This window comes from Rhinopithecus bieti, unplaced genomic scaffold, assembly GCF_001698545.2.
Source record: "Rhinopithecus bieti isolate Rb0 unplaced genomic scaffold, ASM169854v2 scaffold_315, whole genome shotgun sequence".
NCBI lineage: Eukaryota > Metazoa > Chordata > Mammalia > Primates > Cercopithecidae > Rhinopithecus > Rhinopithecus bieti.
Genome location: NW_016803481.1, coordinates 1,833,009 through 1,848,327, shown reverse-complemented (window position 1 = coordinate 1,848,327; position 15,319 = coordinate 1,833,009). Strand labels below are relative to the sequence as shown.

Here is a 15,319-nt window from a genome sequence, read left to right as displayed (position 1 = left end):
TGGCTTTTAATTTAATATGCCATATCTTGCTTAACCCCTTGCAAGTTTTTCAGAATAAGGTATTACTGGTTTTTTAATATTATTTTGAAAACACTGCAGGTAAATGAGTTTATGTGTATAATTTTTTGTCGTATTTAGGTTTATCTGTTTATGATAAATTCCATGGAGTAGAATTATCAGGTAAAGGTAGAAACATTTTAAGAATCTCACTCTATTAATAAGTTGCTTTGCAGAGAGTTATAACAATTTATACTCATTTCAGCAGAGTTTTTCTTCACAAATAATTCTCTCCTGTTTATTTTCTATATATGCTTATACATGCACACACACGTATGTACATATATTTTACTCTTTGCTAGTTTGATCGAGAAAAGTGCCATTTTAACTTGCATTATGAAATTGTGATCATACATTTTTCAAGTTTGTATTTACTAATTACATTTCTTTCGTATTTTGGCATTGTGTGTTTTATTCTCTGACTCATTACTCTATTGGGATAAGAATATTTTTAATATTAGTTTGTATGAACTTTTTAGGTAAGGAGATTATGGACTCATTGTTTTTTATATTTGTTTCAAATATTTTACTTAACCTGTTATTGACCTTTTAGTTGTGTGTCCATTAAGTCGATCTTTTTTTTTCTTCTTCTAATGCTTCTGAGCGTAGAACTATCTTTCTGTTCTTTGAATTTTCACTGTGGGTTGTTTTATTGTTATTTTAACCCTCACAGTTTCTTGATCCATGTTAACTTTGTTGTGGGAAATGAGATTGGTCAGGCCTTTTGTTTTTCTTCAGATTCTCAGATAGGGCAAGTGTGTTTTAGGGATATCCTTTTATTGAAGGTGATGACAATGTTTGTTAAGTTATTTCATCTGTAAAAGTACTTTTAATTTGCTCTGTTTAGAAAAATGCAGTTCACCATGTCTTATTTGTGAAGTTAATAATTCTTTCCTCTCAAGAAGTTTACTTTTATTATTTTTTAAGTTGGTGAACTGCACCTGAGGACCTGTTTATGAGATAACATTATTTCACAGATATCCATCTTCGTAATTCCTCCACACTGGCTGTGTAATAGATTGTGAGTCTGGTATCCTCCCCTCAGTAACTAATAGCCAGGTGCTCAGAAACCAGGCCAAAAAGGCACCTGAAACACATATTATTATTATTATTATTGCTAGTATTATAATACTTTAAGTTCTGCGGTACATGTGCACAACGTGCAGGTTTGTTACATATATATACATGTGCCATGTTGGTGTGCTGCACCCATCAACTTGTCATTTACATTAGGTATTTCTCCTAATGCTATCCCTCTGCCTGCCCCCCCATCCCACGACAGGCTCCAGGGTAGGATGTTCCCCGCCCTGTGTCCAAGTGTGAAACACAGTTTTCTTTAGCACAGCTCCTAGATGGACCAGTAGGATAGCCAGAACTCATAAAGTATAAGTGCTCCTGAAAAATAGAGTATGTTTCATACTGTAGCAAGCCATAGCAAACAGCTGAGTCTTGCTATGTATTTTCCTTGGTGTCTTCAACGTAAGGAATAGTTCAGTAATAATAATGAAAGGACTACCCTTCCTGTAAACAGATTTATTCGCTTGTTTGTAATCTTTGCAGGGAAACACACAGGGAATATGAGTGGATCATATTTCTTTTCTAACTGCGTCCTAGTAAAGTAACAGAAGGGAGCTAAAATGAAAAATATGAGTTCTTTCTAGAGAAGAATTCTCTACAAATTAAATTGTTTTAAAATAAATAATTTTTAGAAATTGATAAGAGGCAAACAGCTCAGTAGGAAAATGGGCAAAAAAACTTGAACAAGCATTTCACAAAAGAGAATATTCAAATAGCCAATAGACCTATCAAAAAGTTCTCAAAGTAATTAATCTTCAAAGAAGTGAAATTTAAAACTGCAGTTGGTTTCTCAGTTTTCTGTAGCACCTTGGTCTTGTATTATGGATGTAATTTATCTTATCTCTGAAGAAATTTATTACAGATATTTTTTATACATTTTATTTTTCTTTATGCAATGCCTCTGTTTCCTCCAAGTGCCTTTTTTTTCTTTTTGTTTTGGTTGGCCCCTTAATGTCCTAGGCTTTCCCCAAATTTATGATGATCTTCAGTCAATTTCTTATGCCTTTTTTTTGTTTTTTTTTTTGAGACGGAGTCTCGCATTGTCGCCTGGCTGGAGTGCAATGGCGCAATCTCAGCTCACTGCAGCCTCTGCCTCCCGGGTTCAAGCAATTTTCCTGCCTCAGCCTCCTGAGTAGCTGGAATTACAGGTGCCTGCCATCATGCCTGGATAATTTTTTGTATTTTTAGTAGAGAGTGGTTTCACCATGTTGACCAGGCTGGTCTCGAACTCCTGACCTCGTTATCCACCCGCCTTGGCCTCCCAAAGCGCTAGGATTACAGGCGTGAGCCACTGCGCCTGGCCTAAAGCAATTTCTTATGCTTTTAAGAGTAGGGGATTGAAAAACCAGATGGCAAGGCCTGTGTGCCTAGCTTGCAGGCGTGCTTCACTGAAGAATGCTGTTTTAGCAATAAGCTCTTCTTTCTTTAGGGGATTCCTGAATGTCAGTATGGTGAACTCTTATATAGAGCCATTTGATTCATCCAGAGATGAACTCTCCAACTTCCTGCTTTGGGCTGGGTGGCCTGGGTATATCTCAGGAAGTTGGTTGCTGACATCCAGAGAGTGGGATGGAGAGTCCACCAGTCTGTGTGCTGGCTTTTCCCTGTTTTCAGCCTTGGTCTTCATCTAGACTTTCCTTTGTACCTGGAATCTCAGAGCCCAGAGGCTTTCCAGTTTCTCCAGGGACTAAACGTTCTCATCTGCCTGTTCAGGAAAGGCTAAGGGTTAACAGATAATTTCCTCTATGTACACACTTGATCCAGTACCCCTGTTTTTATTACCATGTCTCTCCTCTGTCCTGCCCAGTTCTTGGTACATCTGATCCATGAGCCTTTCTGGGACTCGGCAGTGCGATTGAGCAGGGCTTTCGTTTCTGTCTCCTTTTGCTGTTTTCTTTACTTGCAAAGTCATTCACAAGCCTTTCTAGTTTCTGTCTTTGAAGAATTTGTTGCCATCTTGGGTCTCATCCTTGCCTCCTTTCTAGTCCTCTTTGTTATTCTGGGTTTATACTTTTTAAAAAAATTCTTTCCTGTTCCTTTTCTTTTTTTTTTCTTTTGAGACGAAGTCTCGCTCTGTCGCCCGGGCTGGAGTGCAGTGGTGAGATCTTGGCTCACTGCAACCTCCGCCTCCCGTGTTCAAGCGATTCTTGTGCCTCAGCCTCCTAAATAGCTGGGATTATAGGCACGCACCACCACATCCAGCTAATTTTTGTATTTTTAGTAGAGACGGGGTTTCACCATGTTGGCCAGGCTGGTCTCGAACTCCTAACCTCAGGCACCTGATTTGCCTGCCCCGGCCTCCCAAAGTGCTGGGATTACAGGTGTGAGCCACTGCGCCTGGCCCCTGTTACTTTAGTGTGGTTTTGGAGGGAAAGAAAAGAAACACTTGTTTTAATTCTCTAGTGTAACCAAAAATTGAGAACCAATCAGCTTTCATTCTTTCCAAAGGAATGTATCAGTCCATATGTCTCCGAAACTTATTTTACAAGCACCGGAAGTACCTTTCTAAATCCCATGTTCAAATGTGGATTCAGACTGGGTGAACAATGGCTTCCATACGTGCTCTTTGTGGAATGGCTGCAGAATATTTATTAAAGACCTGATGATTCTTTAAAATACATATGTTATAGGAAAATCACACAATTACAGAAGAAGATCTCTGAAACTAAATAGTACATAAAGAATACAGCATTTAAGAACATGACAGATGTCAATGAGAGATGGAAAGGTCTATCGTTACATTTCTTTGTAAAGCAAGTTTAACAATGAAGAGCTTTGTAAGAATGATGTGGCAAAGATAAAAAGGATTTTTTCCAGTTTACAAGATAGAGCCCTACCAGCTGAGTAGATACTCCTGCCAAGGTGGGAGTGAGAGGGGACTGTATGAGTCCACTTTCATTACTCCAAAATATATTATGCAAAACAAGATTAGAACAAATTATCATTGCCAAGTCATGGAAAGGAGAATGCCTGGTGTCTCATTGCTACATCCCAAAATAAAGAAAGAAAGCAGCCAGCTGGGGTGATACAGTATAAGAAATGACTGTGGCAAAAGTAGATGAGTTAGATGTATTGCTCAGTGTCCGGATAACAAATGGATGACGTGTAGCCCAGGATAGGAATGGTGCCAGTTGGCTTAGGGACAAAGTAGTCATATTCAGGGATCAGCAAACTTTCCCTCTAAAGGACCCTATAGTAAATATTTTAAATTTTGTAAGCCAGATGATCTCTATCACAACTTTTGAAATGTTTAAACAATTAAGTATATTCCATTATTAAAGGAAGATATACTCTAGACGTGAAGGCACACATTGAATAGATTGTCATGTGGTGATAAGAAAGAGGTAATACTGGGTTCAATGGGATTTTTTTTTTTTTTAAGTGGGACAGCTAGTATTTGAAGGTCAGAAGGGCCTCTCTGAAGAAGTGGTGTTCAAACTGAGACCTGAAGATTCGCTAGATAAAGAAAAATTGATGAATTTTCCAGGCAAAGGAAATTGCCTTTGCAGGGCTGGAAAGGCAAGATGGTGAGGGGTGGCATGAGATGAGATTGTGCAGGAGACAGGCTGGAATGGTGAGGGCCTGGTGCAGTCCAGCACACACTTGCTTTGCCCCAGTGAGGCTACAGAAACAAGGAGTTTCTGTTCTGTCTTATGCCCTACCTGGTCAGAAGCAAAGGCTGCCCCAGGGCCTACAGGGTGTGCCAGAGAAGCTGTCCAAGGGTTGAGATTTCACCCTGGGTGATCTCTGCATAACTAATGGAGAAGTCATTTTCTGTTCTCTATTCACAGGAGTTTTTTGAGAACCCTGCTTTTCGTCCCGATGGTCTGAAACTCTATCCTACCCTGGTGATTCGTGGGACTGGGCTTTATGAGCTTTGGAAATCAGGAAGATATAAGAGTTACTCTCCTAGTGACCTGGTCGAACTGGTGGCTCGGATCCTAGCCCTCGTGCCTCCATGGACTCGAGTGTACCGAGTGCAGAGGTAGTGTGTTATCTTTTATTCCTAAAATAGTTGGTGACTAGTCTGTTCACCATTTCTCATGGAAATAGTCTGATTTCATATTAAGGGTTCTGGATTTTTTAATGGAAATAAGGTAACTGGAATGCCATCTGTAAATAGAGAGGGATGGAAATCATAGCATGTCTAAGCCACTTTGCCAATATCATATTTATTTACCCATTCATTCATGAGCCTGGAGATGGAGCCATGACGGTCAGTAGGCATGGTGCTTGCTTCCAAGCAGCTTATGGTCTAGTTCAGTGTTTCCTCTTCCAGGTCTGCTTCCGTCTAGATGCAGTAATGGGTGTGAGCATAAGAAGTGTGGTCATATGTGCAATCTCTGTTCTAGAGCCTCTGAAAGAAAAAGAGTAGCAACAATCACTCTTTACAGATATTAATGTAAATATAGAGGAAAGGTGACATATTTCTGATGGCATAAAGAAAATAAAATAATCTGAACTGCCTTCTTCCTAGGAAAGAGGAAGTAAGATCTCATTTACAATCAGAAACCTTATTTGCCTATTTATACATACATACATACGTACATACTAGAAACGTAACGTAACTTCACAGAAAAATTTTAGAAGCCGTAAAATTTTCTGTGTACCTACAATCCTAACAAAGCCGATTCCCACACACACGTTCCCACCACCCTGCCAAAAGCTACCCAGGCTCCAATATTACAAATGCAAGGCCAGAAGGAGACTGCAAATGCATTACGTTCAGCTGCTAGAGCAGGACTCCACTGAGCACAGAAACTGTGTGACTGATCATGTAAAGCAATGAACACTGGAAACAAGCAGAATTAACAACTTAAGGAAAATTATTAAGGATATAAAGTAACGGACTTACTTGAAGGTCAAAGGACATTTACATGATACTTCTGCTGCATACTGATTTCTCACAGTTTTAAAATCATTGGCCAAACTCCAGGATCTAAATTGCCTATATGATCTTTATTTTTAAAAATACACCTAAGAATACTAAGGAGATTTTAATAGAAAAATCAACTGTTGAAATTGCTTGCGTGGCCCTTCCCCATGTTGTTCAACCCTTCTGAAGCAATTCAGTCCAAAAGACATTAGGTGGCACAGAGCAGTGTAGGTGTCCACGTGCAGGAGGCAGGGAGCCATAGCAGTCCAGAGCAGGGTGAGAAGGTCACTCGTTCACATGCAGGAGGCAGAGGCGTGGTGCAGGCTGTTGAAGTCGGAATGTGACGAAAAGGGCATTCATTCCCACCAAGGGCAGATCTGGTACAGGATGTCAGAGCTGTACATCCTCTAGGGGTGGGTTGGGGGTATTTGCAGAAGAGGAGACAGCAAGAAAAGGCCAGTTACTTATGGGGAGTTAATCTATTCGGCAGATATATTAATGATAATGGGTGCTGGGTTTTTTTGTTATCTTAGAAGTCAATTACAAATGTTGAAAAAGGAGAAAATTACTGTGAGCATTGTGGTGTTTTGGAATAGGAGATATTGGTGTGAACTCATAGTTTCCATCGCTTAGGTAGATGTAGAAATAAGTGTAAATGTAATGAATAACAACACAGTCAGCCCTCCTTATCCTCTGATTCTGCATTTTTCCTATTCAACCAGCTGCAGATGGAAAATACTCAGAAAAAACAGTGAGTGGTTGTTGCATCTGTACTGAACATGTACAGATTTTTTTCTTGTCATTACTCCCTAAACAATACAGTATAACAACTAGTTATAGTACTTACAGTGTATTAGATATCAATAAGTAATCTAGAGGCCAGGCGCGGTGGCTCACACCTGCAATCCCAGCATTTTGGGAGGCCAAGGTGGGTGGATTACCTGAGATCAAGAGTTCGAGACCAGCCTGGCCAAGATGGTGAAACCCTGTCTCTACTAAAAATACAAAAATTAGCCGGGCGTGGTGGCAGGTGCCTGTAATCCCAGCTACTCGGGAGGCTGAGGCAGGAGAATCACTTGAACTCGGGAGGCGGAGGTTGCAGTGAGCAGAGATCATGCCATTGCACTCCAACCTGGGTGACAAGAGTGAAACTCCATCTCAAAAAAAAAAAGTAATCTAGAGGTGATTTAAAGTATACAGGAGGATGTGCATAGGTTATATGCAAATACTACACCATTTTATATGAGGGATTTGAGCATCCATGGATTTTGGTATCTTTGGGAGTCCTGGAACCAATCTCCTTTGGATACTGAGGGACAACTGTAAATATAGTGTGTGTGTGTGTGTGTGTGTGTGTGTGTGTGTAGCAGTGAGTGCACCTAGTTTTGAGTGAGCACAGCTGATTTCCAGATCTTGGTCTCTAAATGCTCTCCATTACTAAGGGGAGCATCTTGTGCCAAAAAGTAAGGAAGTGTTCAAAGAAGAAAGGGGAAGCTGGCTTAAAGGGCTCCCATTGGCCAAATCTGGGACAATTTGAACATCAAAATAAATATTGATACTATCAGATTGTAACCAGCTGAATAAAATAGGAATCTACACATTTATACCGATATGCATAATTAATAAATTGTAAGTGTGATTCAGAAACATAATATTTGCAGTCAGTCTTCATCATTCTCACATTCCTTATTTGCAAATTTTCCTACTCACTAAAATTTATTTGTGACTCAAATCCAATACTGGCATTTTCACAGTCATTCTTGGGCATGCTTGGCGGTGAAAAATTTGAGTTGCCCAGCATGTCACCAGCTGAGGTCAAACAGATGGCGCTCTGCCTTCTCGTTTCAGTGCTCACACTGAGAGCCAGTGTCCTTTTTGCAGTCTGTTTCATGCCATGTTTTTCAAAGTTTTATGCAGTTTGTTGAGGATTCACAAATCTCACGGCAGGAAGGCCGTGACGTGCCTTCTGGAGAGAATACATGTTATGTAAGCTTTGTTCAGGCATGAGTGATGTGCTGTTGGCCATGAGTTCAGTGTTCATGAATCAACAATATATATAAGTTGTGTTTAAACAGAAACACACATACAACAAGGTTATATATTAAGGAGCCGACAAAAATATTGTGACCAGGACCTCACAGGAACCTAACCTGGTATTTTCCCTAGGAGCAGTTGCTCAGTGTTCAATTGCAAAGTGTGTTGGTGACACTTTGTAGAATGTAACTACTTACTGCCTGCTAACAGAACTAGAACCGAGTACCAACTGTACATAGTTTGAGAGTATCTGCCCCACCATACTTAACAATTACAGAGTGAAAGAGAATAACCTAATAGTGGGAAAACCTGGCAGCTGATCAAAGTGAACATTATCAGTAGTAGGACAAATCTCAATTCTGGGCCGCCTGATAGAGGGTATGAGAGCATAGCATCACTTCTCTGTTACTCAGCCAGAACTTCACGATCTGAATCCAATAGTCAGGAAATGTTAGACAAAACAAAATTGAGGAACATTCTAAAACATAACTGGCCCGTAATCTTCAAAAGTATCAGGATCAAGAAAAGAGTTCCAACTTGAAGGAGACTATGCAGACGTGACAATTAAATACAAGGTTCTGAACTGGGTCCTTTGACTGTAAAGGACTTTATTGGGACACTGGTGAAACTCAAATGAGGTATAGGATTAGACACTAGTGAAGTATCCATGTCAACTTCCTCATTTTGATGGTTCTTTTGTGGTTATGTAAGAATATCCTTGTAGGAAATATTTAAAGTATTCTCAGGGCGTTGGGACATCTTATTTGCAAATTAACTTTCAAATAGTTCAGGAAAATAATTATTTGTACTGCACTTGGGACTTTTTGTGTAACTTTGTGATTGTTTCAAAATCTAAATTAATACAATAGACAACAAAGATGCAGTAAGTAGCATTCACAGAGACAAAAGAAAAAGATGATTTGCATGTGTTATAACTGACTCAAGCAACCAGAGAGCAGTAAAGATGCGGCTTCTCAGTCGCAGAGCATGGCAACAGATAGCACAAAATAGTTAGCAATTTCACATCCAGAAATACCGAGAGTAACAAGGCATGGATCTCACAGGCAATCAGATGAGGAATTTGCATTCTCTCCCTTCATTTTCAGCTTAATTTTCTTTCTGCTGTAACCAGTGAGTCAAAAGCAGCAGAGACATTGCTATACCATTAAAAGCTTAATTTTATAGACTTTTAAATACCACTATGGGACATTATCCTGGCCTACCAACAACTGAGAAAATAAGGACTTGAAGAAAACGAGGGCAGCAGATATAGTCTCCATAGGAAAAATGTAAAGGAGTGATGACAGGAAGAGTGGAGAACACTTATATGATACAACCAAAAGGTCATATGATAAGAAAGCCATGACATTATTAATAAGCAACATATGAGGCCTGTTAAGGAAACCTGGCTGTTCTCAGTTCTTCTGATATGAACCCGTTACACTTCTCCTAGGGAGAATTGGCCCATAGGAGAGTCCACAAGCTCTGATTTCAGGAGGCCCAACTGTCACATATGTTCCTCTATCAATACACCACTTACGGAGCTTGTGAGTGAGGAGTGGCACAGGTGGATGTAGGCTTACGATTTCGAAGTGACACTCTTACTTCACACATAGGTGGGTGGATTAAAATGTAATGGAATAATGTAAAACAAGAGGCAGTAGCGCAATCTCTTTCAAAATGTGGAATTAGTAACGTCCTCAATGAGTCTGAGGACAGTTTATTGTTTGAAGATAGTGGTGACTCAGCTCCTAACATAGTAATGCCATTGGTGAAGAGAGTCATCCAGAGTCTAGCTGTGATGTCAGGTTTTTATGCTTTAGGACTGATAATGTAGTTAACTGTGAATATGATCATTTGCTAGATTTTTTTAGTACAAAGACTAATATCTTCATAGTATTTTCCATTTTGTTTTATTCTTATTTGTTACGTAGTTTTGGTGCTTTTGATATGTAACTATGATACTTCTTGTTAGACATGTTTCTGTTAGAATTCATTTTTTTTTTTTAATGTAGCTTACTGTGGACTGAGGTTCAATAAAGCATTTACTTTTTTGTAAGCATGGGGAGAATTCCTTGAGATGCATTATGTTACTTTATGTTTTGCATTGAGTGTTTACTAAACTATTACTGTGACTGCCTGCATAAGAACTCATTCATATTTATTATATTTTGCTACTTCCTTTTTACCCATTTTTATCTCCACATTTTCTTTGTATATACCACACTGAAAAATGATTCAGATTTATTTTGTATTGCAACTTGCTTTTTATTCTCAACAGCCATTGAAACCACTGGAATTTTAGACTAGGCTTATGCAGTGCTGAGGTAGCATATGAGATTTCACGTTCTAGTCAATGTATTACATCTTGTGTTTCTGCTGTGTACCACCACTCCATGATCTCATACACTTCTCTTTTGATCATGTGATTTTATACTCCCCCCCACCAACAGTCTGTAGAATATTACTAATTATCCAGATCTTATGTTTCTTCCTGATTTCTAGCCATAAAATATTCTATTTACATGAGCCAAATAATGTTTTCTCTGTAGAACTAAACCACTTTCAATATATGTATTAATAACAAGTTAACATTATTTTTCCAGAAATTTCCTTACAAAGTTAGAGTGCATCTTTACATATCAGTATATTTTATACACTGGCAAATTTGCCGTTGGCACTTTCGTGTTCCATTTCTTAAGGATTTAGAATAATCTTCATGGTTATAAACTTAATGGCAGAATAGTACTCTGCAATGTTAATTTGTATTTTTCAGTAAACTGTTTGCCTTGTTAGACATTTAGGTTCTTCCAGGTTTCTTTGATTTCTTCTTCCTTTTTTAAATGTAATTATCCTGGCCTCCACTACAGCTAAAATTCATGTACATAGAATTTTCTACTGCTATTGAAGTAATAGAAGTTGTATAATCTGGGCGAAGGATTTCCCGTGGTAAAGGATCTAAGCATTTTTTTATTATTATTATACTTCTTAAATCCTTTCTGGAACAAGGAGAAAATAAATAAATGTTACAGCTTTTGCTATGAATATTGATACGGCTTTCCAAAGGGATTATACCAGTTTAGAGTAAACATTTACTGGTTTTATCACAACCTCTACAGAATTGGGTGCTTTGTAGTATTTTTATTTTATTTAATTAAGGGTATTAATTTGCATTTTGCTAGTTTCCCTTGTAACTGGTTATTATTTGTGTTTCTTCTTACATCAGTTGTCTGTTTATATTTAATTTGCCAGTCATGAAATTTGGATTATAAATACTGTCTTTTTATTGAGAAAGCTCAAAAAAGTTCATAAATGTTGCCTCATTTTGAATTCTTTCCTCTCACCCAGACGAATGGGAGACCAGGAAACCAAGAGGCCACATTCATGTTCGTATAGGACACTTAGCACATAACAACAGTCTAATAGCTGTGTTCTAGTAAAACAGCTTCATATCTTTATTCGAAAACCTTTAATTCAGCCAGCACAGTAGCTCACGTGTATAATCCCAGCACTTTGGGAGGCCATGGCAGGTAGATTGCTTGAACCTAGGAGTTCAAGACCAGCCTGGGAAATGTGGTGAAACCTCCATCTCTACCAAAAAATAAAAACACTTTAAAAATTGGCCAGGCAAAGTGGCACATGCCTGTAGTCCCAACTACTCAGGAGTCTGAGGTGGGAGAATCACTTGAGCCTGGGAGGTCAAGGCTGCAGTAAGATGTAATTGCTCCATTGCGCTCCAGCCTAGGCAACAGAGTAAGACCCTGTCTCCAAAAAAAAAAAAAAAAACCCTGAAATTCCATTTCGAAGTGTTTTAAATTTTATATTCAGATTTAACTAGAATTTGCTATGTCTGGACTTTTAGAAAGTAACTTGTATCAGGCTGGGCGCAGTGCTCACACTTCCCAACACTCTGGGAGGCTGAGGTGGGCAGATCACCTGAGGTCAGGAGTTCAAGACCAGCCTGGCCAACATGGTAAAACCCTGTCTCTACTAAAAATACAAAAAAATTAGCTGAGCATGGTGGTGGGCACCTATAATCCCAGCTACTTGGGAGGCTGAGGCAGGAGAATTGCCTGAACCTGGGAGGTGGAGGTTGCAGTGTGCTGAGATCGTGCCACTGCACTCAGCCTGGGTGACAGAGCGAGACTCCATCTCAAAAAAGAAAAGAAAAAATTAAAAAAGAAACTTGTATCAAAAGCTAGATAGTAAAATTTTGATATAAAAGTGCTCAGAAACATGTTAATTGCTAACTTAGACATTATAGCCAAATGTGTATGAGAAGGCTAAGTGTTTATACAGCATCAAGTGGCTGAGAAACTTTCTGATTTTGGAAGAGAGATTCATGGGGATTTTACTCAGCAGTGTTTTTTTTCTAGCTTCAGCCTTAAAGTTTTAGAGCAATTCTGAGACTGTAGAAAATTGGTGTTAGTCTAAGACTGCAGTTAAGCACCCTGACTCAACGTGTTTAATTTGATATTAGTGATGTCTTGCTAGGAAGAAACCACTGGCAAAGGAGAAAAGTCTTCCAGGATATTTAGTTCAGATGATTTTTAATAATTATAGATTATTTATTTTTTGTTTTAAACCATAGTAAAGGAAAATCATTTGTGTCTTTCTGTTCTGTGCCTTTAGAAAATATGCCTAGCCTCTATGGAGGTTCACCTAGTGGCAGCTTCCACCAATTACAGGCAACACACTGTTGACTGGTGAAGCTGAACTTACAAGGTTTATGTGGAGAAGGAACTTTTTTTTTTTTCCTGAGATGGAGTCTAACCCTTGTCACCCAGGCTGGAGTGCAGTGGCACAATCTCAGCTCACTGCAACCTCCGCCTCACAGGTTCAAGCGATCCTCCTGCCTCAGCCTCTTGAGTAGCTGGGATTATAGGCTCCCATCACCGTGCCTGGCTAATTTTTGTACTTTTAGTAGACACAGGGTTTCGCCATGTTGGCCAGGCTGGTTTCAAACTCCTGACCTCAGGTGATCCGCCTGCCTCAGCCTCCCAAAATGCTGGGATTACAGGCGTGAGCCACCACGACCAGCCAAGAAGGAACTCTTTTTAGGCAGGTATCAGAAGGGAGAATGGAGGAAAGGAAGATAATTTAAGTGAGAACACAATGTTTCACACTTTTAAAATTGTACTGTATTTTACTGATAGATTACTTGATGTTTTTAATTGGTTATTTTCCCCACCCTTCCCTACCCATTACCTTTTTTTAAGAAAAACTATTTATACTTTTTAGTTTTATGACAGTTGAGTCAGTAACATCTTCCAGGGGGTTTTTATGAAGCAGCATCCTAATAGAAGATTCTGTTCTAGCCCTGAAGGGTGCAGTCAATGATTAAATGTAAAATTCTGTCCAGACACATGATGAAGCCACATTAAACTGTTGCTGCCCTCAGGCTATTTGACAGCTGTCTGCTGATGTGATATGTAAATCATGATGAAACAGTAGAATAGGAATACCAATTCACAAGCCAAACATGTTTCTGAAATATGAGCAACTGCAGACAAAAAAAAAAAGGCCTAGATATCACTTGAAAGGTTTTTGATGAGCAAATTGCAAATATCAGCACCTCTAATCTTGAAATCTTACCTGTTGAAATAGAACAGTGAATATTTTTGTATGTAATCAGTCTTCAGGCCAAGAAAGTGGAACTCGATTGAATCAAATCGGAGAAACCTAAAAATAATTTTAACTCCTACCTAGATGAATGTAGCAAGCTCAGATGGTCAGTAATCTCATCTAGGTTTTCAACTCCTAGAAGACTGTAACAATGCCTGCTTATATAGTCCAGATTGCTCACTGCAGAGTACCATTGAACATGCTCAGCATACATAGAATTATCTCTTTTCATTTTCAGTGAAAAAGACTTTGTCACTGAAACTGGCAATTACCACATTTCTGTTCCTTAATGAGGAAAAACTTCCATCTGGTATACTCCCGGCACGATACTACCAAAGACCATTGAATCCATGTTGCATTCTCGTAGTGGCAGACGTAAATTTAAGGACATTTGTGAATTGTCAGCATCAGCATAAATGCTTGTGTTACCAGGTCCTCACTGACTTGTGCTCTCTGGTAATCAGGGCCAGCTTCAAGGATATGTGACCCATGCAGTCTCATAGGGTCTTGCACTTGGCTTAATGCTCTGCTCTCACCGTCTTGAAATTATTAATAATTTTTTTCACAAGTACTCTTGTGCTCTCATTTTGCACCGGGCCCCACAGATTGTGTAGCAGCCTCCTGGGTCTTTTTATCATGCACTTCTGCCTACCAACACTATATGTAAAACCTTCCCTAGATAGTTTACATCTATTGAAATTTTAATGTCTTTTAAAAGTACCAGTTTGTTATTAAAAGTATCTGTAGAGATCATCTCCCCTTGCCTTCCCATCTCCCCTTCCCACTGCCTGTGGAGACAGTGCCCCCGAAGTATGGCCAGAAGCATGTCTGGCACCTGACTGATGCAGAGGTAAGGGGAGGGAGTGCAGAGATGGCAGCTGTAGTTTTTGGGAGATTAGTTACATTGAGCAAAGAAGTTACTTGATTTAGCAAATGGGTAGATATCCTAAAGATAAGGAGAGGCAGTTTTTTCGCTCCCTGAAGGGATTTACAAACATTTAAAAGGTGAAAACTGAAAAGAACACCAAGGTACCATGTTAGTATTGGAATTATCAGTATGAACTTATGGGTTTAAAAATGTATTATATATACATATATATATATAGTTATAGCATGTATGTCTATGTATATAAATATCTGTGTGTGTGTGTGTATGTGTGTATGCATGCATATATTTCTTAGTAGTGTATACTGAGAGGTTCTAGAGGCAATGACACCCCAGCAGTAATGAACACAGTGAGTTGCAAGATCATAGTTTCTTTTTTTTTTTTTAATTATACTTTAAGTTCTAGGGTACACGTGCACAACGTGCAGGTTTGTTACATATGTATACTTGTGCCATGTTGGTGTGCTGCACCCATCAACTCGTCAGCACCCATCAACTCGTCATTTACATCAGGTATAACTCCCAATCCCATACCTTCCCCCTTCCCTCTCCCCATAATAGGCCCTGGTGTGTGATGTTCCCCTTCCAGAGTCCAGGTGATCTCATTGTTCAATTCCCACCTATGATTGAGAACATGCGGTGTTTGGTTTTCTCTTCTTGTGATAGTTTGCTGAGAATGATGGTTTCCAGCTGCATCCATGTCCCTACAAAGGACACAAACTCATCCTTTTTTATGGCTGCATAGTATTCCATGGTGTATATGT

At 39.2% G+C, this 15,319-nt stretch overlaps 1 protein-coding gene across 2 annotated transcripts in view; it reads left to right on the top strand.

Annotated features, from left to right (window-relative positions):
- ELP3 (elongator acetyltransferase complex subunit 3) overlaps nt 1–15,319 on the top strand; it is a 109,038-nt gene that overhangs the window by 44,982 nt on the left and 48,737 nt on the right. For both annotated transcript variants that reach the window (XM_017884996.1, XM_017884987.1), the window contains one exon: nt 4,926–5,119. In XM_017884996.1, the coding sequence (XP_017740485.1) occupies nt 4,926–5,119 (194 nt within the window). The remainder of the gene's footprint in view (nt 1–4,925; nt 5,120–15,319) is intronic.